Source organism: Rattus norvegicus, chromosome 15, assembly GCF_036323735.1.
Source record: "Rattus norvegicus strain BN/NHsdMcwi chromosome 15, GRCr8, whole genome shotgun sequence".
Taxonomy (NCBI): domain Eukaryota; kingdom Metazoa; phylum Chordata; class Mammalia; order Rodentia; family Muridae; genus Rattus; species Rattus norvegicus.
Window position 1 is genome coordinate 86,268,730 of NC_086033.1, and position 27,577 is coordinate 86,296,306.

Here is a 27,577-nt window from a genome sequence, read left to right on the forward strand (position 1 = left end):
CACATTGCCCTTTAGCTGGCAAGAAGTGATCTGTGGGTGGGGGTGGGGTAGAAAATATCTGCCCTTCCTGGGTCTCAGTCTTGCTGGCTGGGTTGGAGCTTCAACACTGGCTCTATATTCTCTAGATTTATCCTGACCCACCGGAAGAAGAGCTCCACTGGGTCTCCAATTTATCAAGTGCTTCTCCCTGGGTCTGTCAGCCTTCACAGTGTTGTGAACCAACATCTGTACTGAGTAAATAACCCTCCCTCTTTCTTCTCTCCTCCTCACTTCCCCACATACACTCACATTCTCTCTCTCTCTCTCTCTCTCTCTCTCTCTCTCTCTCTCTCTCTCTCTCCACACGTGCACATCCGTGTGTGCGCACACACAGACACAGACCCCCCCCACACACACACACAAACACACACATGCATACATACACACACATTCAGTTCTGTCCCTCTGAAGAACTGAAATAAAAGATCAGAAAACCTGGAGACTCTGATCCCTGTGACTCTGCACCAAGGTCATTCCTGGGGCTTACAATGGAGCCACCAGCCAGCCAGGATCTCTGAAGATGTGACCAGCAGTGGCTGTAGTTCTCTCTGTGGTTCTACACAGGACTACAACCAACACTACTTTGATCAATGTGATGTTTTTTCTGGAAAACAAGGGCTGCTACTTTGCTCTGGAAAAACAAAGAAACGCATTTATCAAAATGTTTAGACGTTTTGACTATGTTTATTTATAATGACTGTATAAAGACATTAAATAGCACATCTTGGTAGGATAATGATGTTTTGGCATAAGTATATGTGTGCAATGTTAAAATTGATTAAATATATCCATCTCCTCAAACACTGAGCACTTCTTTTGTATATGTGTGTGTAGGGATGCATGCATGGGTGATGTCTTTCCTCAGTTGTCTTTCACCTTAGTTTTTGAGATAAGATCTCCCTGAACCTGTAGCTTTCTGATTGGCTAGGTGATCTGGCCAGCACTCTGGGGATCTTCCTGTCTCCCCATCTAGTTCTGGGGCTACAAGACTGCACCCCCCACACTCTCAATTGTTATGTGGGAGCTGGGGATTCAAACCCAAGCCCTCATACTTGTATGGCAAGCATTTTACTGACAAAGCGGTTTCCAATAGCATCATGTGTCTATGGTAAAAACATTCGAATCCTTCCTCTGGGCTTTTGAAACGTATAATCTATGGCTGCTCTCTACAGCCACCTCACTGCTCAACGGCAGACCAGAGCTTGCATTTGTGAGAGTTTGCTTATTTTGCTTGCTTGTGTGTTTGCTTGGGTTTCCTGTTGACATTTTCTGTTGTGTGCTGTCTGTTTTCTTTTATGCCAGAACTTTATTGTGCCTACCTAACTAATTTAGTTCCCGCGGATCAATCTGTCCTCATAGCTTCTCTCTCTTGATCTCTCTCCAACTTCTAGCAATCACTTCACTTTCAATTCCTATGAGGTCAACTTTTACTACTACTGCACAGATACTTGAGGGCAGGCTGTATCTGTCCTTCAGGGCCTTTCTTGTTTCACAGTGATCTCCAGTTGCCTTCAGTCCCTTTTGAGAGGAGTGAACTCTTAGTGACTGACTAGCATTGCTCTTTGTATATATGCCACCTGCTCTGCCCTTTCATCACTTAATAGACGAAGGTTGTTTCTACCCCTTGGCCATTGTGAATAGGAATAGAGTGAGCACAGAAGTTCAATGGCTCTCCAGTAAACTGACTTCATTTCTTTGGGGCATCAAACCCCTAGTGAGCTTGGCAAATTATACAGTGATTCTGCTTTCAACACCCCCCCATTCCTGTTTTTCATGATGGCTTTATGGATTTGCCTTCCCACCAACCATGTGCAAGTTCTCCTTTGTCCCATACCCTTACCGACACCTTCTACCCACAGTCTTTTTAATAACGGCCATCCTCAATGTATACTTGCCCCATTACTGAGATTGAGCATCCTTTCATAAATCAGTTGGCTATTGTCTATCTTCCTCTGAGCTAGGCACATCTGCGGGGATCTAATTTGCTAGAGCTGTTTCATGAAGAGGCTCTCCCCTTCTCGAATGCACACCCATCACTTCTTTTGTGAAGCCTGTCTGTGGTGAGACAACTAAGACCATCGTGGTCACTTCTCCATTTTCATGGAAAGTTTGCCTTGCAAATAGCATCTCCAGACCTCCCTGCTGCTGTCTCATCGTCTCTGTTGCAATAAAACACCCTGATCAAAAGCAGCTTAGGGGAGAACAGGGTTTATTCCACTGGTGCAATTCCACACCACAGTTCCTCATTTCTTGTAAGCTAAGATCAGAACACAAACAACTCTGTTGCATTCAAATCCACAGACAAGAGCAAAGAAAGAATAAACTTAGGCTTGCTTGATGGCTGGGAAACTTGCTTGGGACCCAGCTAGCTTCCTGTGCACTTATCCACTCCAGGGTCCAGCCCATGAATGATACAACCCACTTTCAGGGTTGGTCTTCTCACCTCAATTAACAATCAACTCCCACCACCACCACCACTGATATGCCCACAAGTTAACCTTATCTAAATGATTCCCCACCAAGACTCTCTCTAGGGTGGGCCAGGTTGAGAGTGAAAACTCACCACTACAAAAATAATTATCGCTCAGAATTTTGGCTTTCTTCTATTCTGTTTGAGAGTATCAGAGTATGCAGTAGAGAGCACTTCTAACTCCAGGACAGAGAAAGCCGAGATTGAGGGATTGGGAGTTTGAGGATAGTCTAAGCTGCAAAGCAAGACCCTGTCTCAAAAATCAGCAAAAATGTTCATAGTAATAGTGGTGATAACATTTGTGGAGTTCCTTTGTAAAAGAGAAATTATCTACAACATTCATGTATGTAAATAAATGGAGTAAATATGGACACTTATGCTAGGAAGAATTAGAATTACATCATTTCCCCTTTCCTTTTTTTTTTTTTTTGCTTCAGCCCCACCTGTTTTTAATCTCCTGTGAAAGCTGGGGCTGGGGAGGTGGCTCACAGGTAAAGGCACTTGAGCCTGACAACTTGAGTTCAATACCAAGGACCCACATGGAGAATGGAAGTAAGAACCAACTCCCAAAGTTGTTCTCTAACAACATAAGAGCCGTGGCATGTATGTGCCCATACACATATGTACACAGAGACACATCTGCACACACAAAATTAATGTAAAAAACATAGATATGTTTCCTTTCAATGCATCAAGATCACTCTAAACACCAGCTACATAAACTCTACAACAGTAAATTATAGAATCATACACAAAGACCTCTAAATATGACCTCTGCCCACAGTCTCCCTAAATGTCTGTTCGTTTGTTGAGAATAAGAACCTACCTTTCCCCTGGAAGTTGTATGGAGTCCACGCATATTATGCAAATTCCTAGATGGTTCTTTGATGAACACAGCTACCGTTGGAGCAGATATTGAACCTCTCTGTGGGCTTTCCCAATCTGGACCAAGGTTGGCAATGCCAATTCAGGCTGACAAACAGCATCTAAACATGGCCAGATCCTCAACCTATGACCACAAATCCTTTTCTCTGAGTCTTCACTGACTGCTTAGGATAACCAGAATACCTACTCTTTTCTGATTGTCCCCTGAGCTTCTTTCTCTTACACACTTTGTTCTGTGCATGCCCAGGCATCAGGATGCAAATCAAGAATGTGTCTGACACATGCGCTGTGCTCTGAGCAGCCTTGGGAAGTGGCTGGGAGAGGAATAGGAACAGCACAGATTCAGTCTTCAGCAGCTTCAGGGTACGGAGCCCACAGGTTGCAAGTGTGATAGACCTATGTTCCCTCCCACAAGGTGTCTGGATGACATCCAAATGATTGTTGGAAAGTGTTACAAATCAAAAGTTCTCAGATGCCAGGGAAGAGCTGGTCTTAGCAGAGAATTCTAGGAAAAAAGTATTACCTATAATGGTAGCAAGAACACAGGTCTCTGTCATGGAGGTTGGAGTTGTAAGGCTCTGGAGAAGCAGAATTCAAAATCTGGAGCCACAGGTTTCTGAACTGGTGAGTCTTAGAACCTGGAAACAGCTATGGGGATGAACTCTCCCTTCAGGTTTAGTCCTGGAGACTGGCTGAGACCCTGCCTGAGACAGAAATTGTCACCAGTGAGTCTTGAAGGTCATCTTTATTCTCAAAAGAGCATCCAAGAGATATGATCCTGGCCAGGAGCTGGTTACAAGCCACACTTGATCCTCAGGCTGCCTCCTTAGAAATCCTTCTTCTTCCTCATCTAATGAACGATCTGCATGGATGAATTCCCCAGTTCCTCTCTTCATTGAATAGAACCAGGTAGGCCCTAAGCATCTAAAGGTGTGTACCCACAAATAAAATGCAAAAGGGAAGGGAGCAATGGGTCCACCAAGGTTCTGGTTTCTGCCATTGCAAAGGGAGAGAGATGGGTACTTCTGTTACACACTCTGGAAATTTCTATCAGCTTGCCGGTCGTTATGGAGACACTCCCATCACTTCTGTATCCAGACTGTTCCTAGGTGCTCTACCAGAAGCCATACTTTGACTGTTATCACGGCCTGCGTTGCTAATGGTGAGACCATCATATCATCGGCTGCAGTCTGTTTCTCTGACCCGAATGTGCTTGAGGAATTCCTGTCTGCTTTTGTTCAATTGAGATTTTTGCCTCATTCCCTAAAGCCACTTTACTAAGGTAGGACTGCAAGGTGGCCTGCCAAATGACATTCTACTGCCAACAGCACTTTGTTCTAAGGGTTCTGGCTGGGACCCTTTCTACCTCTATAATTCCCATTCTGAAGAAGTAGCCCTATCTGCTGTTAGGACAAGGAATAGTTAAGGGGGGTAGCAGTTGGGGGGTCTTCCAAACATCATTTCTATAAGGGGTTGAATATATATATATATATATATATATATATATATATATATATCTCCATTTCAAGTTTGTACTATTCTAGGCAAGAGGAGATGAATGTTTAAGAAGCTCAATAAATAGGGTTCAAGTAATAGAACCAAGAAGAGTGTTACTAACGAGCAGTACTAATGAGTATTTTCTAAAGGCCCTGTGAGGGGAGGCAACCAAGACATTCACTGCCACCTCTTGAACCATGAACCCCATGGTTCTGCTAGTTGTTGATAGATCGAGGAAGCACACTCAAGTTTTGCGCTATACCCTCAGTTATTCTTTATTGATTCACGCAGACAATTCTCTTCTGTGGGAACGGTTGTTCTGAGAACTACTGCATGAAACTTGCCTTTACAAATCAAACATTCACTCAGCCTGTAATAAGTCACATGTGCCTTGAGACTATGTACTCATTCTTCCTACACACTGTAAAATCAACCCATTCAGAATTAACCCACCTATAAGCGAATCTTGCAACCAATGACTATACTTTGGGTTTGCAATGTAATTAACACCAACAAGTTCAGCTGAGCAACACAGCCTCGATTGTATCATGTTTCCTATTTCTCCTTTATGAGTCTTTCATGCCTTTGACTCAGAACAATGTATGTGAATGAGAGAGGCAGTGAGCAGATCTGAGGTCATTTGCTGACAGCAATAAGGAATTGAAAATGACCCCACACACACCCCCATAAAATATGTTGAAAACAACACACAGGTTGATATCTGATGGTGGCTTTGTGTGCTGTTCTGAGTCAGACCAGCAGCAAAACAAATTTTTCCCCTGTGAGACTCCCGTAAAAGACTGGATAAGACCAATTTCCTTAGTCCTGGATATCACTTTAGTTGCTATGCAGTTCAACAAGCAAGATGGTCTTCATTCAGGATGACTTTTACATTAGACTGCTTCAAATGACAACTAGATTAAAACAGCACCACTCTTCATAAGCCAGACCCACTCTTGGATAAGGGACTCCAAGTATAATCTTTCTTTTATGGGTTCACCAAGGTACTGCTTTCTGCCATTGCAAAGGGAGAGAGATGAGTACTTCTGTATGCACTCTGCAAATTTCTATCAGCTTGTGGTCGTTATGAAGACAGTCCCGTAACTTTCTTTCATTTACCTCTTTTTTTGCCCACCCTCTTCTAGGAGGAAGAATAGCCCCCTCCTCGACACTTAGAAGGTCTACTCTCCTTCTGTTTTGGAGAGTTACAACTGCCAAAAAATCTCTCTGGCCTTGCATGGCAACAATATTTTTTTTTGATCTGATGCAGGCTATCAGGGCCTGATGCATCCTCCCATATCAGTGCTCAATCTCAGGAAGAGGGATGCTCTCTTGGCCCTGACATCTGCTGTGAAGGAGTAGTCAAACATGGGTTAATAATGACTACTGAGAGAGGGAAAATTAGTCTCCCCTTAGATGAGCCTTCTAGATGTTTGTCCAAGATGAAATACCAAATGGATGGCCCTAAAAATCATACATACAGGCAACAGTAGACATACCCAGCAGGTTGTGATGTGTGTGTGTGTGTGTGTGTGTGTGTGTGTGTGTGTGTGTGGTATGTAAAACAATAATAATTGAAGGAAAAGGAAACCATAAATATGAGAAGGAATGAGAAATGTGTGGGAGGAGTTAGGAAAAAAGATGTAATTAAAATTTAAATTTAAAAATTGTCAATAAAAGTGGATCATTAAGAGTTATGTGAATTATGGGGGATAATGAAAACCCCCAACTTCTCCAGATGGAACTCTTCATGAATTATGAACAAGTGAATAAATTCATCACCCCCTTTTCATACAAATCAATGGTTTGTGGTTTCTAGGAGCAAACAGCAGTGACCACAACTGCATCTCATAGCAAGCCGTCAATTTTTTGGTCACCAAGTTCTTTCTTCATTTTATAGGCTGCTATACAGGTCCTCTCAGCTTGAGTTAGATACCTAAAACATTAGTGAACACATGAACAGCCCTAGTGGAGTCAGACCCCAAGATCTGGGCTCAAGCATGTTCCTCTGAACATCTTGAAGACTAGTTGTCCCTCCTCTGAGTACAAAGAAAAAGAAGTGTGTTTAATTAGAGCCCCCAAAGGACTTCTCCTCAAAGTTCTGCTCTATTTTCAGTTGTCTGTAGAAAACCACCTAGTTAAGATTTTCATACCAAGGTATCAGTACACAATTGTTTTTTCACTGTTAGAAGAGCCTTCTGGACCGGCGGATCCCGGACCGCAGCAGCTCTCTGCTCCCAAACCCCATGGGAGAGAGACCTCACCGCCTGATCAGGTGGGCACTCCTGAGGCTGCAGAGCGGAGGAGACCACCAACACTGCCCACCCCTGCCCACATCCCTGGCCCAAGAGGCAACTGTATAAGGCCTCTGGGTTCCCGTAGGGGAGGGCCCGGGAGCGGCAGGACCCCTGCGCCTGAGACACTGCCGGAACCTGAAGGAAACAGACCGGATAAACAGTTCTCTGCACCCAAATCCCGTGGGAGGGAGAGCTGAACCTTCAGAGAGGCGGACACGCCTGGGAAACCAGAAGAGACTGCACTCTGTGCACATCCAGGAGCCAGAGGAAAACACCAAACGCCATCTGGAACCCTGGTGCACGGAGGCTCCCGGAAAGAGCGGCGCAGATCTTCCCGGTTGCTGCCACAGCGGAGAGGACTTAGGCAGTACCCCACGAGCAAACTTGAGCCTTGGAACTGCAGGTAGGACCAACTTTTCCCCTGCAAGAAACCTGCCTGGTGAACTCAAGACACAGGCCCACAGGAACAGCTGAAGACCTGTAGAGAGGAAAAACTACACGCCCGAAAGCAGAACACTCTGTCCCCATAACTGGCTGAAAGAAAACAGGAAAACAGGTCTACAGCACTCCTGACACACAGGTTATAGGACAGTCTAGCCAATGTCAGAAATAGCAGAACAAAGTAACACTAGAGATAATCTGATGGCAAGAGGCAAGCACAGGAACCCAAGCAACAGAAACCAAGACTACATGGCATCATCGGAGCCCAATTCTCCCACCAAAGCAAACACGGAATATCCAAACACACCAGAAAAGCAAGACCTAGTTTCAAAATCATATTTGATCATGATGCTGGAGGACTTCAAGAAAGACATAAAGAACTCCCTTAGAGAACAAATAGAAGCCTACAGAGAGGAATCGCAAAAATCCCTGAAAGAATTCCAGGAAAACACAATCAAACAGTTGAAGGAATTAAAAATGGAAATAGAAGCAATCAAGAAAGAACACATGGAAACAACCCTGGACATAGAAAATCAAAAGAAAAGACAAGGAGCTGTAGATACAAGCTTCACCAACAGAATTCAAGAGATGGAAGAGAGAATCTCGGGAGCAGAAGATTCCATAGAAATCATTGACTCAACTGTCAAAGATAATGTAAAGCGGAAAAAGCTACTGGTCCAAAACATACAGGAAATCCAGGACTCAATGAGAAGATCAAACCTAAGGATAATAGGTATAGAAGAGAGTGAAGACTCCCAGCTCAAAGGACCAGTAAATATCTTCAACAAAATCATAGAAGAAAACTTCCCTAACCTAAAAAAAAGAGATACCCATAGGCATACAAGAAGCCTACAGAACTCCAAATAGATTGGACCAGAAAAGAAACACCTCCCGTCACATAATTGTCAAAACACCAAACGCACAAAATAAAGAAAGAATATTAAAAGCAGTAAGGGAAAAAGGTCAAGTAACATATAAAGGCAGACCTATCAGAATCACACCAGACATTTCGCCAGAAACTATGAAGGCCAGAAGATCCTGGACAGATGTCATACAGACCCTAAGAGAACACAAATGCCAGCCCAGGTTACTGTATCCTGCAAAACTCTCAATTAACATAGATGGAGAAACCAAGATATTCCATGACAAAACCAAATTTACACAATATCTTTCTACAAGTCCAGCACTACAAAGGATAATAAAGGGTAAAGCCCAACATAAGGAGGCAAGCTATACCCTAGAAGCAAGAAACTAATCATCTTGGCAACAAAAAAAAGAGAATGAAAGCACACAAACATAACCTCACTTCCAAATATGAATATAACGGGAAGCAATAATCACTATTCCTTAATATCTCTCAATATCAATGGCCTCAACTCCCCAATAAAAAGACATAGATTAACAAACTGGATACGCAACGAGGACCCTGCATTCTGCTGCCTACAGGAAACACACCTCAGAGAGAAAGACAGACATTACCTCAGAGTGAAAGGCTGGAAAACAATTTTCCAAGCAAATGGTCAGAAGAAGCAAGCTGGAGTAGCCATTCTAATATCAAATAAAATCAATTTTCAACTAAAAGTCATCAAAAAAGATAAGGAAGGACACTTCATATTCATCAAAGGAAAAATCCACCAAGATGAAGTCTCAATCCTAAATATCTATGCCCCAAATACAAGGGCACCTACATACGTAAAAGAAACCTTACTACAGCTCAAAACACACATTGCACCTCACACAATAATAGTGGGAGATTTCAACACCCCACTCTCATCAATGGACAGATCATGGAAACAGAAATTAAACAGAGATGTAGACAGACTAAGAGAAGTCATGAGCCAAATGGACTTAACGGATATTTATAGAACATTCTATCCTAAAGCAAAAGGATATACCTTCTTCTCAGCTCCTCATGGTACTTTCTCCAAAATTGACCATATAATTGGTCAAAAAACGGGCCTCAACAGGTACAGAAAGATAGAAATAATCCCATGCGTGCTATCGGACCACCACGGCCTAAAACTGGTCTTCAATAACAATAAGGGAAGAATGCCCACATATATGTGGAAATTGAACAATGCTCTACTCAATGATAACCTGGTCAAGGAAGAAATAAAGAAAGAAATTAAAAACTTTTTAGAATTTAATGAAAATGAAGGTACAACATACCCAAACTTATGGGACACAATGAAAGCTGTGCTAAGAGGAAAACTCATAGCGCTGAGTGCCTGCAGAAAGAAACAGGAAAGAGCATATGTCAGCAGCTTGACAGCACACCTAAAAGCTCTAGAACAAAAAGAAGCAAATACACCCAGGAGGAGTAGAAGGCAGGAAATAATCAAACTCAGAGCTGAAATCAACCAAGTAGAAACAAAAAGGACCATAGAAAGAATCAACAGAACCAAAAGTTGGTTCTTTGAGAAAATCAACAAGATAGATAAACCCTTATCCAGACTAACGAGAGGACACAGAGAGTGTGTCCAAATTAACAAAATCAGAAATGAAAAGGGAGACATAACTACAGATTCGGAGGAAATTCAAAAAATCATCAGATCTTACTATAAAAACCTATATTCAACAAAATTTGAAAATCTTCAGGAAATGGACAATTTCCTAGACAGATACCAGGTATCGAAGTTAAATCAGGAACAGATAAACCAGTTAAACAACCCCATAACTCCTAAGGAAATAGAAGCAGTCATTAAAGGTCTCCCAACCAAAAAGAGCCCAGGTCCAGACGGGTTTAGTGCAGAATTCTATCAAACCTTCATAGAAGACCTCATACCAATATTATCCAAACTATTCCACAAAATTGAAACAGATGGAGCCCTACCGAATTCCTTCTACGAAGCCACAATTACTCTTATACCTAAACCACACAAAGACACAACAAAGAAAGAGAACTTCAGACCAATTTCCCTTATGAATATCGACGCAAAAATACTCAATAAAATTCTGGCAAACCGAATTCAAGAGCACATCAAAACAATCATCCATCATGATCAAGTAGGCTTCATCCCAGGCATGCAGGGATGGTTTAATATACGGAAAACCATCAACGTGATCCATTATATAAACAAACTGAAAGAACAGAACCACATGATCATTTCATTAGATGCTGAGAAAGCATTTGACAAAATTCAACACCCCTTCATGATAAAAGTCCTGGAAAGAATAGGAATTCAAGGCCCATACCTAAACATAGTAAGAGCCATATACAGCAAACCAGTTGCTAACATTAAACTAAATGGAGAGAAACTTGAAGCAGTCCCACTAAAATCAGGGACTAGACAAGGCTGCCCACTCTCTCCCTACTTATTCAATATAGTTCTTGAAGTTCTAGCCAGAGCAATCAGACAACAAAAGGAGATCAAAGGGATACAGATCGGAAAAGAAGAGGTCAAAATATCACTATTTGCAGATGACATGATAGTATATTTAAGTGATCCCAAAAGTTCCACCAGAGAACTACTAAAGCTGATAAACAACTTCAGCAAAGTGGCTGGGTATAAAATTAACTCAAATAAATCAGTTGCCTTCCTCTATACAAAAGAGAAACAAGCCGAGAAAGAAATTAGGGAAACGACACCCTTCATAATAGACCCAAATAATATAAAGTACCTCGGTGTGACTTTAACCAAGCAAGTAAAAGATTTGTACAATAAGAACTTCAAGACTCTGAAGAAAGAAATTGAAGAAGACCTCAGAAGATGGAAAGATCTCCCATGCTCATGGATTGGCAGGATTAATATAGTAAAAATGGCCATTTTACCAAAAGCAATCTACAGATTCAATGCAATCCCCATCAAAATACCAATCCAATTCTTCAAAGAGTTAGACAGAAGAATTTGCAAATTCATCTGGAATAACAAAAAACCCAGGATAGCTAAAGCTATCCTCAACAATAAGAGGACTTCAGGGGGAATCACTATCCCTGAACTCAAGCAGTATTACAGAGCAATAGTGATAAAAACTGCATGGTATTGGTACAGAGACAGACAGATAGACCAATGGAATAGAATTGAAGACCCAGAAATGAACCCACACACCTATGGTCACTTGATTTTTGACAAAGGAGCCAAAACCATCCAATGGAAAAAAGATAGCATTTTCAGCAAATGGTGCTGGTTCAACTGGAGGGCAACATGTAGAAGAATGCAGATCGATCCATGCTTATCACCCTGTACAAAGCTTAAGTCCAAGTGGATCAAGGACCTCCACATCAAACCAGACACACTCAAACTAATAGAAGAAAAACTAGGGAAGCATCTGGAACACATGGGCACTGGAAAAAATTTCCTGAACAAAACACCAATGGCTTATGCTCTAAGATCAAGAATCGACAAATGGGATCTCATAAAACTGCAAAGCTTCTGTAAGGCAAAGGACACTGTGGTTAGGACAAAACGGCAACCAACAGATTGGGAAAAGATCTTTACCAATCCTATAACAGATAGAGGCCTTATATCCAAAATATACAAAGAACTCAAGAAGTTAGACCGCAGGGAAACAAATAACCCTATTAAAAAATGGGGTTCAGAGCTAAACAAAGAATTCACAGCTGAGGAATGCCGAATGGCTGAGAAACACCTAAAGAAATGTTCAACATCTTTAGTCATAAGGGAAATGCAAATCAAAACAACCCTGAGATTTCACCTCACACCAGTGAGAATGGCTAAGATCAAAAACTCAGGTGACAGCAGATGCTGGCGAGGATGTGGAGAAAGAGCAACACTCCTCCATTGTTGGTGGGATTGCAGACTGGTAAAACCATTCTGGAAATCAGTCTGGAGGTTCCTCAGAAAATTGGACATTGAACTGCCTGAGGATCCAGCCATACCTCTCTTGGGCATATACCCAAAAGATGCCTCAACATATAAAAGAGACACGTGCTCCACTATGTTCATCGCAGCCTTATTTATAATAGCCAGAAACTGGAAAGAACCCAGATGCCCTTCAACAGAGGAATGGATACAGAAAATGTGGTACATCTACACAATGGAATATTACTCAGCTATCAAAAACAACGACTTTATGAAATTCGTAGGCAAATGGTTGGAACTGGAAAATATCATCCTGAGTGAGCTAACCCACTCACAGAAAGACATACATGGTATGCACTCATTGATAAGTGGCTATTAGCCCAAATGCTTGAATTACCCTAGATCCCTAGAACAAAGGAAACTCAAGACGGATGATCAAAATGTGAATGCTTCACTCCTTCTTTAAATGAGGAAAAAGAATACCCTTGGCAGAGAAGGGAGAGGCAAAGATTAAAACAGAGACTGAAGGAACACCCATTCAGAGCCTGCCCCACAGGTGGCCCATACATATACAGCCACCCAATTAGACAAGATGGATGAAGCAAAGAAGTGCAGACCAACAGGAGCCGGATGTAGATCGCTCCTGAGAGACACAGCCAGAATACAGCAAATACAGAGGCGAATGCCAGCAGCAAACCACTGAACTGAGAATAGGTCCCCTATTGAAGGAATCAGAGAAAGAACTGGAAGAGCTTGAAGGTGCTCGAGACCCCAAAAGTACAACAATGCCAAGCAACCAGAGCTTCCAGGGACTAAGCCACTACCTAAAGACTACACATGGACTGACCCTGGACTCTGACCCCATAGGTAGCAATGAATATCCTAGTAAGAGCACCAGTGGAAGGGGAAGCCCTGGGTCCTGCTAAGACTGAACCCCCAGTGAACTAGTCTATGCGGGGAGGGTGGCAATGGGGGGAGGGTTGGGAGGGGAACACCCATAAGGAAGGGGAGGGGGGAGGGTGATGTTTGTCCGGAAACCGGGAAAGGGAATAACACTCGAAATGTATATAAGAAATACTCAAGTTAATAAAAAAAAAAAGAAAGAAAGAAAAAAAAGAAAAACAATGAAACAAAGGAAAAAAAAAGAAAAAAAAACAAAAAAAACAAAAAAAAAAAAAAAAGAAGAAGAGCCTCTGCAGTAGAAATGTACATTCAAGTCAGAGGCCCAAATTCCTTTGCAATTGTTTTGTTTTATACTTTCATGCTGAGTGTTTAAGACAACAATAGTGGTCAAGAATTAGCATTTTTCCACTAAAACCAATTTTTTAATCTAGTAAGAGTTACTTTCAAGGACCTGGAAATAATTACATTGTCCCTTTTCCAAATACACCATCTGCTGGGATGGGTCATGGTCCTCTACATGACTTTTTTTGGAAGCAGAGAGAACATTCTTCTCCATTGTCTTCCCTCTCTGCAGGTTGTACATTGGTTAGAATCCGGTCTTGGAATTCTTCATTCTGTCTCTCTGAAGAAAAGGAGAGTTACTTTATCAGAGTAGGAGCCTTTCAAAAGAAATCCGTTGGTCCCTGATTCCTACTAGATTTTAAAGGGCTAACACCAAGAATTGACTGCCATGTTAGTCCCTCTTAGGCCTCCAAACTTGGTAGTTAATATTCAAAATGACACTTTCACCAGTTTTTGAGTTTGAACTTACATGCAGCATTTAAACAAAGTCTGGAAAAAGCAAAATAATTCTTTTGTTTTTATTTTCAGTTTCACAAGTTGTAAAAAGATTAGGCTTTGTCATGGGCAGCACATTGTATGTGAGGGAATCCTATTTCTTGGTTAGAAGGGAAGATTAAGAGGAACCTCCTGGAGGACTTGACAATGGGGACACTAGAGGAATGTCCTCCTCATTGTGCTCTCTCTGTACAGGAGAGAATCCCTTCAGGAAACACTGAAAAGCCTATTGATCAATGTTGATGCCACCCCGAGGAAACACCACTCAGATCCAATTCCAATACATGCATAGGTCCCACCATCTGTTAACTACTATACAATAGTCCCCGAGGAGAACCTTTAACACTCACCTCAAGCATATTTCCAGAGAAAATATCACCAAGTACCCTGAGAGTCATCAAATTCAAGTCAACAAATTCCACCAAGTTAATTACAAAACATTTTAGATATTTGAAAAATGAACCTGAAGAAGAGCAATGGAAAATATTACAACCTCTTGGGAATTTTTAGTTTGCAGACTCTTGTTAGGGTTCCAGACTAACCCATGCCCACAGTGAATAATCAATGATTCTGGTCCCCGAAGAAGGCATTCAAGATCATGTATCCTCCCAGCTCCTGTCCTTCATTGCCTCCATGGCCTCGGGTTGTACAGAACAAACCTGGATATCCCCAAGAGGAAGGCCTCTTATCTTCCTCAAGAAAACAGGATGGTTTTACGTCATCACCCTGTGCTGCACCGACCTGATGTGAAACCCTGTGCCAAGCTTACAAGAGACTCTGTCTTCCAACAGACTTGCCAGCTTTTGATGGGAAGCCCCTTGCAGGTACACAGCTTGTAATGTCCCCATGTCCCGGTGCCTTCTGCATCAGGTGATCACAACACACCTGTTAGGTGTTGATCACAACTTAGCAACCTATAGGCCCCTTGGCATGCTCACTGCTTGTGGTGTGACAGCCAGCGACCAAGAGGCCCACAAGACAAAAGTTTCTGGTCATGTGAAGTTTGGAAGAAAGAAAAAATTAAATGCAAGTCTGGGTGGCCAACAATTTAGCAGGTAGTCAGGCCAGGTTTGGTCAGGACACCTAGTAAGTCTGGTGTCACTCATACCAGAAACCTTCAGTTTCTTCAGAACCTTACCTCAGTCCTTCGTGAGTGGTGGCAGATATCCATGAAAGGAAACACAAAGAAAAAAGAACAACATCCCTAGCAGGGGGTTGATTGGGCTCACTAGAGCAAGCCTGACCTCTGATATTGGAAACCGGTAGCTGTGTCAATCACTTTGAAATCGCTTACAGAGTCCTGGTATTTTGTTCTAGAGAAGCATAAATGCTCCAAACAACAGAAGCATGGCAAAGTCCGCCTTTTTCTCAGCATTCCAAAAATGTTCCATTAATTGCAATGGTTCCTGTTGACTTCCCATGGGTTCCCACCGTTGAATTTTTGTTGAGTTTCCAGCCAGTTCACCAGCTGAAATGGTTAGTTCTCCTGTATCACACACCTTCTAATAATGAAGTAAGTAGACGGTAAAGGGAAAATTAGGAAACTGTATTTGCTATGTTGAAACAATTCAAAGAGGACAGTAAAGACTCAAACACAGAAGTGGTTCCTCTGAGGTCCGCGGCGGCAGGATGCCAACCAAGATTCGGTCTCGGTGCTACAGCTCTGCGCTCTCGGCCGTCTTCAGGGTGCAAATTAAGAAAGATTGCGAGTGTTGCAGCTCAACAGGCCTCAGGGTGCCTAGCCCGGAAGTTACAAGTGTTACAGTCCTGTGCTCTCACCAGGCTTCAGGGTGACAGCCAACAGACTGTTGGCAAGTATTGCAGTTTGAACGCTCTTAGGGGCTTTGGTGTGCTAGCCAATAGCAATCCCTGGCAGAGTGAGTCTGCAGAGGGATCCTTGACAGGGGTAACAAGCATAGCATAGCAAGCATAGCATAGCAAGCATAGCATACCTCCTGTCGCTGGCAGGTCTTGAAGGCTTGAGTTGCAAATCTTCACAAATCTTTGAAGCACTGCATCTTGGGTATTTCAAGTTGTTGCATGAATGAATTACCTTCTGCACCCAAAATGTGGAACCTTGGGGGCTGAAGGAAGATGAGTCCCGTCCCCCTCCCCCCAACCTGCAGCTACAGGCAGAGCCTGGAGGCTGGTCTGAGAAAATTCCCTGCCTGGGCCAGGAGCCTCCAGTGAGGCAAGACTCTTAACTAGTCTGTCTCCTCTCCAAAAACGTAAAGGTATTCTTTCTCCGGAACATGTGAGGGCCAGGACACAGGTCAGAACCAGAAGACTGAAGAGAGCCAGAATCCTGCCTGCCTGAGCACCTGGTTCTAGAGACCTCCTCCTCCTTCTCCTCTTCCTTCTCCTCCTTTTTTGGAGATTTTACTTTATTTATTTACAACATTTCCACCCCCTCCTTCTTCTCCCCTTGCAAGTCTGGCCACCATTCCTCACAAATTCATGACCTCTTCTTTAGTTATTATTTACACACACATGTGCACACATATGTACACATACAGAATAACACACACACACACACACACACACACACACATAACCTAATGAGTCCCATTAATGCTACTTATATGTTCGTGTGTTTACAGTTGACCACTTCTGGTTGGATAACATTAAGGAGCTCATCCCAAGACTCTTAGGAAGTTTCCCGATCCTTGCTACCCTGTTAGTTAGAGTCATTAGTATGTAGATATCACTTGGGCAAACATGTTGCTGACATTTCTTGGGTGTAGCTTTCCTGTTACATCTAGAAAGATCTTGCAGCAGGCACCCTGGTCCTCAGAACTGTCTTGCAGCAGGCACCCTGGTTTTCAGGCTCTTACGGCATCTCCATCTCCTCTTTCTCAACTGTCTCTGAGCCTTAAGTGTAGGGGTATCATTGTTGGTAAACCAATTACCATTGGGCACCCCATGCTCACTTAGCATTTTGACCATTTGTAGATAGTGGTGGTCGTCTCCATCTACTGTAAAAAGAAGCATCTTTGATGAGGGCTGAGAGCCACACTTGTCTGCAGATAATTAATTAGAATGAAGCTAGGGTTAGGAAAATGGCAGAAGTTAGGTTCTCCTACTACTAGTAGGCTCATGACCTCTAGGGTTATGGCATACTTAGTGACTGCGTTAGTGACCTCTGGGTTATCTCCTCTGAGGTTATGATGTCACTAGTGGCTACGTTCACAGAACCAGGCATGAATGTCCTTCCATTAAACAGGTTCTAAGTTCACTAAGACACAGCCAGCGGGGTTTGCATTATTCCTAGAAGCTGGTTCATGGTTGGATGGTGACAGTGATAAGTCAGTGATAAGGCTGTGAATGACTCCTTGCCCTTGCAGTCCTGGCGATGTTTCTTCCTGTAGCACGTTCTTGCTATTTCCTTATGATAACTTTTCAGGAATAGAATGCCTAACAAAGACAACACACTCTTCTCACCTATGGCCTCTGGCTAAGACAGTCCATCCCCTTTTAATTTTGAGTTAATTTCCCCTTATATCTGTGAGGAATCATCAGATTATGGCTACTATAAAGCATCCCTCTCATCAGCACTCCATCTATCAATGAGCTCTACACAGTAGCACAAAGGAAGTTTAAGTGAGGTCATTTGGGAGGTGTTGAAATGGTGGAAATTCCATGGTTAAAACAAAAGTGAAAGGGAAGGAGCTGGAGGGGATGACTGTGTATAAAGGCACCTGGTCACTCAAGGCACACAGCCAGCAACTGCTCCTACCATTCACTCCTGAGCCAGAGGTACCTTCCAAAGCATCATGATGCTCAAGGTATTGTAGCATTTGACGTAGCTTGCCTACATTGCTTTGCTGGTTTGATCCTTCCTTTCTCAATCAGTTGGTCTTTTACTAGTCTTCTGCTCTGCTGCTGAATTGACATCTCAACTTTTCTCGTGGTCTCTGAGCTGCCTGATTGCTACCTGATAGTTCTCATTGTGTTTGGCAGGTAACACACGTGATCCCATTGCTTGCCCTTAGCAAGAGACTTAGGCACTGTAAGTTCTCCGAACCTCCGCCTCTTGGTTTCGTGCGTGTCCTCTGTGGGATAGGTGCACATCACATCTGTGAACATCTATGTGCTCTCATGGTCTCTGTAGTCTTTAAGTTGGATGACCTCACTTTCTGATTTGCCAGCTTGGAGAGCTGTGCACAGGGAGCTCACAAGGGCTCCTGACACTTATTATAAAATGACTCCATACTCGTTAGTCATAGGATTTTACTAAAAAGATACACAAAGTCAAGTTCGCCTGCAAGACACTTGACCTGTAGATGAAGTAGGACTCACAGAAATCTGAGCAGAGCCATCCATCCCCCTTGTGATCTCTCCCTTCAAGAGAGCGTTCACAGACCACATTCAGCACTATCAGGTCAGGGAAGCACACTGGTCCAACATAAATCACACAAGCATTGCCTTGGGGTCTATGCGGCTGTCCCCCATCTGCTATTCGTCCAGCATTCAACTGGTACTTGGAAATTAAGCCAGCTGATTATTATTATGTCAGCACTTTTCCTCCTTCCCTCCTCTTCTGCATATAAATATTCTGCATATCAAAACATTTATGAGTATGAAAAGCAGTATCATTATCTTCTTCAGCCCTAGCCAGAAACATCCACAGCAGAACCCTTTTGCTCTCTAAGCTGTCATCTCTCCTTTTTCCTACTCCAAGTGCTCTTGGTTTTTCTGTCAAAACTTCAAAAATGTAACAAATATTCCATTCTCTTGAAAATGACAGTCGTTATATGACCGGTAAATCTGAAGACTCTTAGGACTGAGACAGGAGAATTGTCACAAGTCCAAGGTCAGTCTGAGCTACGTAGTGAGTCCAGGCTAGCCAGGGCCACATAGAAAAACCCTGCCTCAGAAAGAAAAAGAAAAAAGAAAAAGAAGAGAAAACAAGGCTGGTGGGTAGTGAAAGTGAAAGATTTTCCTGCAGGCACTGGTTCTGTTCTGTGTCTCTATCCTGACCATGAGCCCAGCATGAGAGACCTTAGTCCCTTCAGATTCTCCAGTCTGATAAATCTTCTGGCTATTGTTTGTAAATGAGCAACGTTGCAATCAGAGATGGACAGGAAGTTAAGCAATAACGTGATTGTCAGATGTGGAAAGGAAAATTACTAAATAGTTCACTAAAGAACTCTGAGCTAGGCATGTGGTGAGAGCCCTTTCCAGTTGGGTATTTTTGAATTATATTTTCCTGTGAAGGGACATAGAATCAAAATTATTACCTATACACTGAAGAGCTTGATATTTAAACGAATTGCTAAGTCCTCTGGAGATGCCAATCATTCTGTCCTGAGGGCTTGTGTTTGGTTTGATCACCTTCTACATGCAATGGTCACAAAGCACAACGTCCTTCCACCCTCCTCCCACCCTGGTCTAGGCTTCCCTTCACAGTTCTCCATCACCTCTTTTGTCATGTGCTTACCAACCTGCATCTTTCCACATCCTCATGGGCAACAATGTACAATGTACTTGGAACACTCATTTTCGTACCTGACATAAATTGAGTAGGAGCAGTGCTTAGCAATCTGAATGCACTTCCCGTCGCAGATGTCCCCCCTTTGTGGACACTTGTCCTTCTATCCTCCCCTCTGCCTAGGCTCCTCCTACCAGGTTTTGTTGACATCATCTGCTGAGCAGCCCACATTATCAGTGTGACTGGGCAAAGAACCTCATTACTGCCCATTTCCATCTCCCCGTGCCTACTGAGCAATCAATTGCTTTGCAGAAAGGAAACTCAATTACATCAAACAGGTTTCTTCTCACGGAGGAAAGCTCTTTACTGGGAGCTCTCAAATAAAGTGAGTGGATACAGACTGGGTGTGCGGTTCTAACCTTCTTCTCTTTGAAGTCTGTCACAGAGAGCTTTGCCAGTATGATTCACGGCTTGAGAGTGGGCCACCTGACAGATGGCGTCATTCAGAGGAGCAAGAGGATGATCCTGGACTCTCTGGGCGTTGGTTTCCTGGGAACAGGCACGGAAGTGTTCCATAACGTCACCCAATATAGTAAAGTAAGAAGTTCAGACTTTGCTTTCAAGATGAAGAAACAAACACGCATGCACAGACGGACTCCCAAGGTCTATACCTGTCTTCAACCCACTCCACTTAGATTGGTGTGCACAGCATAGTTCTGTACATTTGTATCAGTCCCTCTTTTTCATAATATCATTTTTAAAGTCCATTCCTACCCACGACTAATTCAGTCTTAACACCATCCATTGGTAACATCTCACGGCTATTTATTTGTAGAACCAAAAGTACATTTCGACCCAAAAATTTCAGAAGTGAAATTTTCCACTTCTGAAGTTACCTCAGACAGCATGTTCATGCAACTATTTTCTGGAGGAAACTCTATTCAAGTTCTCTGAGCAGAAAGTGGGCATGTCCACAGGAGATACAAGGAGACACAGCAGACATTCTCAATAGCATGTACTTGGTGTGCCTCATTTTGTCTCCCATCTCCAGTACTTACCCCCAGATCAAATAAGAGTAGATTCAGACTTGCTTGCATGGAGCTTCTAGATCATGACTTGGGGATAAGCAGATCTATGTCCTCCTCCCTACAAGGTTAATGTTGTATATTCCTTTGCAAGGAAGATCCACATCTGGGACAGCTGGTCTACCCTCACAGGGATCCCGTGAGGCCTGACTCCAGGATGAAGAGTAACTCTTGGAATGCCAACTCAGTATAGTGTTGCATTAACTGGTGTCCCTCTGTTCCAGATCTACAGTTCCAACACCTCCAGCACTGTTTGGGGTCGACCAGACTTCAGGCTCCCTCCCACATATGCTGCTTTTGTTAACGGTGTTGCTGTAAGAAAGTTTGTCAATCTTTTCTTTAATTAAATCATTACAGCTCCAGAGGCAGGAAGGAGATCCCTGAGGTTTGGAAATCTGAGGTTGCCTGCCCTTCCTCCTCATTTTCCTGTCTCTATAATAAAGTGGTACTTTCCCCAACAAACTATAAAGTAGAAGGGGATCTCAATTAAAAACACTCGTAAAGTATTATAATTCTAGACATAGCAAAAGAAAAGAAGTAGGATGTGTATTATCCAAACATAATGTCTTTTTGATTCCTTCTGTCGTGGCTCCCAGTGTCTATTTATCATCAATCGACAGGTGCTTATTCAGAAAGAAAGAATGAAAAATTGGGGAAAAATTAGAACTTTTCATCTGATAGATAATTTTCATGTTGTATCAGGGAATGCCTACAAGTCTCTCTCTCTCTCTTTCTGTGTGTGTGTGTGTGTGTGTGTGTGTGTGTGTGTTTGTGTGTGACAGAGAGAGAGAGAAAGAGAGAAGGAAAGGAAGAGAGAGAGAGAGAGAGAGAGAGAGAGAGAGAGAGAGAAGAGAGATGGGGGAGAGCATGTTGGGATTCAAGAGTCATAATAACTTGTTTGTGGGGACATCCTCTCAGACTAATGGAAGTAAAGCCACAGCATATCCTTCAGGTAATATAAAACCCATTAGCCACATTGGATAGGCATAAAAATCTATGTTTAAATCATTTTCTGATTGTTACTAATGTTTCACATATGGAAAAAATAAATGGCTTAGATGAAAAAGGACAAAACCTTAGGACATAAAATAATCATTTTAAGATACAGCTTAGTAGGTAATGTAGGTTCGAGAGCTCTTTGCTGTTATTGCAACTTTGATAAAACTTTTAAATTACTTCGTAACCGATACACAGAAAATATTTGACCCAAAATATAATAAACGATATTAAATTTTTAGTATGTCTTGTTTCAAAGTAAAGGAAGAAGGAAAGTACAGCCTTGCCAGGGAAAGTATAGATCTTCCCAGGAGCTCTGGTCTCAGCATCCTCTAGAAAATCACTAGCTACTCTCCAGGGCCCCGCTGTGAGGAGACAGAGGAGCCAAGGACAACTGTTGACCCAGCATGAGGTTAGGAACCACAACCAGTTACTTCTGGGCCTGGGGTTTACCCTTCAGTGTGGCTAATACATAAGCTAATTTTTTTTCTTTGCAAACAGTATCAATTTTTATATCTTGTTTTTCTTTTCCTTCTTACTTTTTAAATTGTAGTTTGTTTGTTTTTTGTGTTTGTTTGCCAGTTTGAGAGAGAGAGAGAGAGAGAGAGAGAGAGAGAGAGAGAGGAATTGGATAAGTTGGGATGTGGGAAAGATCTGGGAGTGGGGGGGAGAATTATGATTAAAATATATTCTATGAATTTTCAATAAAATTAATTAAAATAATTAAATATTTAAGGTACTTAAATTAAAAATTAAAAATAACCACAACCAATTTTTAGGGTATAATATCAGATAATGAGGTTCCCCCAAATTCTCAAGATCATTGCTAAATTAAAAGCCAGACCAAAAGCCAGTGTATTCAAGGGCATTTCTGAGGGTGTTAGTTTCTATCTATTCATACAGATTCACTCCATGGATTTTGATGACACGTGGCACCCTGCCACCCACCCTTCCGGGGCTGTCCTACCTGTGCTCACAGCTTTATCGGAAGCCCTGCCCCAGACGCCAAAGTTTTCTGGCCTCGACCTGCTGCTGGCGTTCAGCGTTGGTATTGAAGTACAAGGACGATTGTTGCACTTCTCCAAGGAGGCCAAGGACATACCAAAGAGGTATAGAGAGCCTGAACCCATCAAGAAGCGCCACACTTTCCCCTGCCTGTCAGTAGCTGTCTGTGAAGAGCTGTGGGCTACACTGCCCCCTGCCTGTCAGTAGCTGTCTGTGTAGAGCTGTGTGGCTGTAGATGCTGGCGCAAACTGTTCCGTTCCCCTCACAGCTGAAGGATACACCATTTTCAGCCCTATAACAAGCCCCAGGTCTCTATAGAAAGGTGTGATTTGGAAATGATCATGAAAACCTCCCTTGGGACTATAAAGCCAATCTAGCTACCAAAACCGTGAGGAAAGTTTCAGGTCTGTCACTCCAAGGTGTCTCCTATTACTTGCATTCAGGAGTATTCTGGGTATCACTGGATTCCCCCTTACGCTGGAATTACAGGCAGTTGTGAACCACAAGTTGTAAGTCTTGAAATGAAATCCGGGTCCTCCGCAAAAGCAGTACATACTCTTAAGTGTTGGACCATCTCTCCGGCCCCCATAATTTTTTAAATTGAATTTTTATTCTCTAAATGTTTCACCATTGATTCATGGTGTATTGATCACTCCCTCTGTCCAGTTCTCCCACTTAATCTTCCTCTCGGCTGAGATCTTATTCTTATTTATTTATTTATTTATCTATCTATTTATTTATTTATTTGTAACCCTGAGTCTAATTGGTGCTACCCATATGCATCCATGTGTGTGTGATCATCTACCAGGGTGTGAGCAAGCTACCAACAGGCACATCCTTAAAGGAGTGACGCTCCCTCCCTCAGTACTTACCACTGCAATGTGTCTCCAGTAGGGTTGGGGTCTGGTTACCTCCTTCTTGGGCTTCGTCACCCAAGAGTAGCACTGTGAGCTTGATGTGTGCAACAGGCATGTCATGTCTGCAAGTCCGCATCCCATAGCTTTCCTCCCATCTACCAGTCCTTAAATTCTTTTCCGCCATCTTCTTCCAAGTTCCCTGAGCCTTGGACAGTGGGAAGTTGGTAAAGATGGGTAACCCATCAACAGCTCAGAGCCATTTCTAATCATCGCTTTGGCCAATAGGGAGTCTCCGCCCTCTTTAATCTCTGCCTCCTTCAAAAAGAAGCTTCTCTGATAGCAGCAGAGGTGTAAGTACAAGTACTTGAAGTGCAGATTAGTGGCATGACCATTTAGCAAAACAACAGTAGATTCCAGCCCATGGCCCTTCTTCAGGACCTATGACCTCCCTAGTCGTGGGCTTTGACCAGGCTTAAGGCTCCAGATATAAAAGCTCTCCTGTGGAGCAGTTGGTTTCACCCATGACTTTCATGCCATTACTGCACCAATTGGGCAAATCTCGCCAGCACGTCACTTAGTGTTGAAGCGCGCAATGTCCAGTGATAGCAATGGCTTGAATTGCTTTGGGTCCCTTTGTGGCCTGTCTGAACAACAACTCATAGGGAGGTAGCCCTTACCTGATACTGAGATTTTTCACTTACTAACTCATGTCTTCTGGAAGAGGCATTGTCTGCCCATGCAGAGTACCTCTTTTAAAATCTCTCTTTATTATAAAATATTATACATTTTAGTTAGCTTACAATTTAATGGATGCTCACAAGGTTTCATCCTGTATCCTTAGTTTTGACTAAAGCAGCCCCAGGCCGCATTTCTCCCACTTGAACTTTTAGCCTGGGTGTTCCACCGATTTCTCTCATCCCTTGGGTCCTACTGTCCTCTCCAATTAGCTGTTCTCCTTGGTTCGGAAGACTGGTGGTTTCCATAAAACTTTCCCATGCGCCCTTTGCTTTGATTACCTCTTTAGCTAACATTTTATTTCCCCATTCCTCAGGGCCTCAATATTTGAAACTTTCCAACCCCAATATCTCCTTCTCCACTTTCGTTCTACCTGTATTTTACTATCCTCTCTTCCTTAAGGTAACCATACCCAGTGGCCTGTTCCTAGATTCCTGGATATACTCATATACTCATATACTTCCACATATACTCAAAGTTAAGTGTACTAACCAAGAGATTCAAAGCTAGGATCCACATATAAGAGATAACATGTGGTGTTTGTCTTTCTGGGCCTGGGCGTCCTTACTCAGTATAGTTTTCTCCACTTCCACCCATCACCTGCAAATTTAATGATTTATTTTTCTTTGCAGCGGAGTAACATCCCATCATCTCTATGTAGCACATTTTTATCCATCCACCCATCGGTTGAATTACTTGCTTTTGTCTTCCAGGTTCCATCCTCCCTCTGTGGTGGGGACTCTGGGAAGTGCTGCTGCCACATCCAAGTTTTTGGGGCTCAGCTTAACAAAGTGCCGTGAGGCCTTGGCTATTGCTGTTTCCCATGCCGGGGCGCCCATAGCAAACGCTGCCACTCAGACTAAGCCCCTTCATATCGGCAATGCAGCCAAGCATGGGATGGAAGCCACATTTCTGGCAATGCTGGGCCTCCAAGGAAACAAACAGATCTTGGACCTGGGGTCAGGGTTTGGCGCCTTCTATGCCAACTACTCCCCCAAAGACCTTCCAAGCCTGGATTCTCACATCTGGCTCCTAGACCAGCAGGATGTGGCCTTTAAGAGCTTCCCGGCACATCTGGCTACCCACTGGGTGGCAGACGCAGCCGCAGCTGTGAGAAAGCACCTCGTGACTTCAGAAAGAGCCCTGCTTCCTGCTGACCACATCGAGAGAATCGTGCTCAGGATCCCTGATGTCCAGTACGTAAACAGGCCCTTCCCGGACTCAGAGCATGAAGCCCGTCATTCCTTCCAGTATGTGGCCTGTGCCACGCTGCTCGATGGTAGCGTCACTGTCCCATCCTTCTATAGCCAGAAGGTCAACAGGCCTCAGGTGAAAGAGTTGCTCAAGAAGGTGGAGTTGGAACATCCTCCCGACAACCTGCCAAGCTTCAACACGCTCTACTGTGAAATAAGCATCACTCTAAAGGATGGAACCACTTTCACCGAGCGCTCTGACACCTTCTATGGTCACTGGAGGAAACCACTGAGCCAGGAGGATCTGCACAAGAAGTTCCGTGCCAATGCCTCAAAGATTCTAGGCGAGGACACAGTAGAAAGCCTTATAACGGTAGTAGAAAAACTAGAAGACCTAGAAGACTGCGCCATGCTAACCAGACTTCTGAAAGGACCCTCTGTCCAAGAGGAGGCTTCCAAACTATCCAGCATATTCTCATTCCATCACACAAGTTTGCCCAAGTTTACCAATATCTAAACAATGTTGCAATGGAATAGATACAACGTTTTAGTTTACTGCTCCATATGCTCAGCCATGAATACAGCAAGGTGGAGAGTCCAGAAACAAGAGATAAGTGTATTTAGAAGGAGTCTTGTCCTATAAGTTTGGTAGAACCAGTCCTACCACCTTCAAACAACGCAGGATCTGATGTGTATTCACAAGGGTAAAGTCTAAGTCACCTGTTGCCTGCTTATAATCTTTTCTGAGGAATTATTTATTAGCTCCGGGAACTTCATAGATGTAGAGGAATGTGCATGTGGCTGGCTGCAGAGGGAGCGATCTTGGTCTACCCACCACTTATCCAGAGAGGGTGGGTACTGCCCAACCCTCCTCTCTGCAATGGCTGGTTTGAGGGAGTGGCAGGCACCTTGTCTTCTTCCACATATAGCCTTGAATCCTTCTGCTTCCGCTTCTCTCCTGCAGATATAAGACAATCTGAGCTGCAGCAGGGAAGGCTTAAGACCCATAGTTTCACTCTTTCTATGAGATAGTCTGTTAACCTCAAAAATTATTTTGAGAAAATTTGAGAACTTGGAGACAATAAAAAAGAAAGGGGGAACATTGCAAATGTGTGGGTAATGAAGATATTAACCACCAAGTACACAGATATCACATTAGCAACTGTGCTGAAATATCTTCTGAATTCCTGCCATTCTCAAGAACAGAACAGGCTCTTAGTTCCAGATATTGCCTTGCAAGCGTTCACAGAGAAGTACGTTGAGTAACCATTTGAGAACTCCAGCAGAGTGAGTTAGTTCTCAGTTCATAGGGGTAAAATGTAATTAGAAAAGTGATCATCTGGGCTGGAGAGACAGCTCAGTGGTTAAGAGCACTGACTGCTCTTTCCAGAGGTCCTGAGTTCAAATCCCAGCCATCACGTGATGGCTCATAGCCATGTGTAATGGGGTCTGATGCCCTCTTCTGGTGTGTCTGAAGACAGCTATGGTGTACTCATAATAAATAAATTAATTAATTAATTAATCCTTACTTTAAAAAAAGTGATAATCCAATGGAAGAAAAGGGGAAAAAAAGGCAGAATAATACATACACAAGAAAAACATAATGTTTGGAAATCACCATAGAAAGTGATAGAATCTCAAAACAACAACAACAACAACAACAACAACAAAGTCAAACAATAAGTACTCCAGCTAGGTAGAATGGAGATTGTTAGAATATGCCCCTTTTGTAAAAAAAAAAAAAACATGCTTAGCAGTCTTATTGATACTGTGTGATCACCTACCTGAAGCACACCGTTCAAGGACGGATAGTAAACTTGTGCTCACATTGCCATAACTGAGTTCTGGAATGCTACCGTTACCTCTAAAGCCTCCTACACACCTATTTGACATAAGTCCCAGTGCCCACCTCCAATACCTATCCCAATATGAGCTTCTTTTATTTTTCTATTTTTATTTTTTTAACAGACAGAGGAACAGTATCCAAATTTAAAAAATCAATAAGAAAAGTGTTACATAACAAGTAACATGGAGGAAATTCAAAGAATCCTTAGGTCTTACTTCGAAAGCCTGAATTCCCCAAAATTGGAAAATTTTAACGAAATGGACGGTTTTATAGAAAAATACCACTTACCAAAGTTAA

General features: G+C 42.9%; 1 protein-coding gene and 1 long non-coding RNA gene across 6 annotated transcripts; one reads left to right on the forward strand and one right to left on the reverse strand.

Annotated features, from left to right (window-relative positions):
* Nucleotides 1-13,590: 13,590 nt before the first annotated feature.
* Nucleotides 13,591-19,695, reverse strand: LOC120097063 (uncharacterized). The gene is made up of 3 exons (XR_005494235.2): nucleotides 15,271-19,695; nucleotides 14,483-14,595; nucleotides 13,591-13,917 (listed from the first exon to the last, which is right to left on the reverse strand). It is a non-coding gene; the product is annotated as an uncharacterized LOC120097063 (long non-coding RNA).
* Nucleotides 17,802-27,074, forward strand: Acod1 (aconitate decarboxylase 1). Of its 5 annotated transcripts, none has more exons than NM_001107282.1 (5): nucleotides 17,810-17,917; nucleotides 19,999-20,160; nucleotides 20,873-20,962; nucleotides 22,548-22,753; nucleotides 24,955-26,531. In NM_001107282.1, exons 1-5 carry the CDS (start codon nucleotides 17,906-17,908, stop codon nucleotides 25,949-25,951), a joined length of 1,467 nt encoding a protein of 488 aa, NP_001100752.1. In that variant the 5' UTR covers nucleotides 17,810-17,905; the 3' UTR covers nucleotides 25,952-26,531. The 5 variants fall into 5 exon arrangements, with proteins under 5 accessions (XP_038949324.1, NP_001100752.1, XP_038949327.1 ...); XM_039093398.2 differs by lacking the exon at nucleotides 17,810-17,917 and adding an exon at nucleotides 21,904-22,056 and having other exon boundaries at nucleotides 20,146-20,160; nucleotides 24,955-27,074; XM_039093396.2 differs by lacking the exon at nucleotides 20,873-20,962 and having other exon boundaries at nucleotides 17,802-17,917; nucleotides 24,955-27,074.
* The last annotated feature ends 503 nt before the right edge of the window (nucleotides 27,075-27,577 follow it).

Excerpts from the sequence above, each read along its gene's own strand:
- Acod1 (NM_001107282.1), top strand. Across the intron at positions 20,161-20,872 it reads ACGTCACCCAATATAGTAAA|ATCTACAGTTCCAACACCTC; the intron begins GTAAGAAGTTCA and ends CCTCTGTTCCAG. Across the intron at positions 20,963-22,547 it reads CTTTTGTTAACGGTGTTGCT|ATTCACTCCATGGATTTTGA; the intron begins GTAAGAAAGTTT and ends CTATTCATACAG.